The sequence below is a fragment of the Parus major genome, unplaced genomic scaffold (genome assembly GCF_001522545.3).
Source record: "Parus major isolate Abel unplaced genomic scaffold, Parus_major1.1 Scaffold892, whole genome shotgun sequence".
Lineage (NCBI taxonomy): Eukaryota > Metazoa > Chordata > Aves > Passeriformes > Paridae > Parus > Parus major.
In genome coordinates, this window is record NW_015379767.1 from 1 (window position 1) to 1593 (window position 1593).

The 1593-nt window shown below is 64.6% G+C and overlaps 1 protein-coding gene across 1 annotated transcript; it reads left to right on the top strand.

The window, feature by feature from the left end:
- The first annotated feature begins 47 nt into the window (after positions 1-47).
- On the top strand, positions 48-1593 carry LOC107199518 (protein HGH1 homolog). The gene has a single exon (XM_015616833.3). It carries the CDS (start codon positions 1059-1061, stop codon positions 1575-1577), a length of 519 nt encoding a protein of 172 aa, XP_015472319.1. The 5' UTR covers positions 48-1058; the 3' UTR covers positions 1578-1593.

Below are 1593 nucleotides of genomic sequence, written 5' to 3' on the forward strand. Positions count from 1 at the left end.
ATTTCCGGCCATCTTCGGCCGTTCCCGGCTATTCCCGACCCGCACTCACCTCGTAAAGCTCCGGTTTATTCCCAGGCGTTGCTGTGGGAGGAAGGGAAGGGTTAAAAGGGAGGAAAACCGGGAATTCCATCCCGGGAATTCCGGGATCATCCCAAGGGATCCCATCACGGCAATTCCGGGATCGCTCCCGCCTCTCACCGCCCATCCCGGCCGGGCCCGCAATGCCGTGGAACATCCCCGGCTGAGCCTGGAGGGCTCTGGGCCCTCTCTTCGATCCCGATTATCCCGATAATCCCGATAATCCCGATAATTCCGATCCCGACGATCCCGGTCCGGTTCCCGGCGGCTCCGCGGCGCTTCCGCCTCTTTCCGTACACACTCCCACACGTCCCTCCCCTTCCAACAGAACTCGGCGTTCCATTGGCTGAGCCACTCCGCCTCGCTGCTTTCTCCTCGCTGATTGGCTCCTGAAACTGTCAATCAAATTGGTTGCCGAGCGACGGCGACTGAGGGGCCGCAGTGCGCTTTCCGTACAATTTCGCCTTCCCACAATCCCCCTTCTTAAGTCCCGCCTATTCCGGCGTGTCTCAGCATCCAATTGGCTCATCCCTTCCACTTCTCCGTTTTCTCGTCGCTGATTGGTTCTTGGAACCGTCAATCAGAGCGGTTACCAAGCGACGGCGCCATGTTGATCCTGCCATGGCGGCGACCGCGGAGGGGCCGACTCTGCCCGGCGAAACCCCCCGGGCGGCCATAACCGGGTTGACAGCGGCGCTTTCTGAGCTTTCGTGGCTTAAATAAACCTAGGCTCGGCCGCGGCCATGTCCGTGTGTCCGTACGGCGGTTTTCCGTACAACCTTCCTTCCCACAACCCCTTTCTCCCTTAATCCCGCCCTTTCCACCAGCAAGCCCGCACTCCATTGGCTGATTTACCGCTTTGCCGCGGTTTCCGCGGCGCTGATTGGCTGTTACACCTATCAATCTCCCCTGATTGGCTGTTACACCTATCAATCTCCTCTGATTGGCTGTTACACCTATCAATCTCCCCCAGCGCGGCCATGATGGCGGAGACGATGGCGGAGCCCAAGAGCGAGGAGGCCGCGGCGGCCGTGGCTCTGTCGGAGCTGACTGCGCTGCTCTCCCCGTCCTCCCCCGCCGCTCCCGCCGCGGCCGAAGCCGCTCTGGCCCTTTCCGGCAGCGCCTCGGGCCGGGCGATGCTGGCGGGACACCCCGAGGCCTTAGCGGCCTTGGCAGCCTCGGCCTCGCGTGGATCCGAAGCCGCCTTGGGCGCCTTGGTGAACGCGTCCTCCGAGGCCGCGGCGCTGGAGCCGCTCCTGGCCGCGCTCCCTTCTCTGGTGCCGCTTCTGGCGAGCTCCGGAGGGGCCTGCGGGGTGCTGGCCAACCTGTGCCGGGCTCCGGGAGCGGGGCCGGCCGTGCTGAGGGCGCTGGGGCCCGGGGCCGAGGCGCTGCTGGCCGCCCTGAGGGCGGAGCGGCCGCCGGAGGAACTCGGGGCGCTGCTCTGGAACCTGAGCCGGGACAGGATGGGAAGGGAGATGCTGATGGAGAGATCCGGGTGAGAGGGGAGATAAAGGG

Excerpts from the sequence above, each read along its gene's own strand:
- LOC107199518 (XM_015616833.3), top strand. The coding sequence starts at position 1,059 with ATGATGGCGGAGACGATGGCGGAGCCCAAGAGCGAGGAGGCCGCGGCG.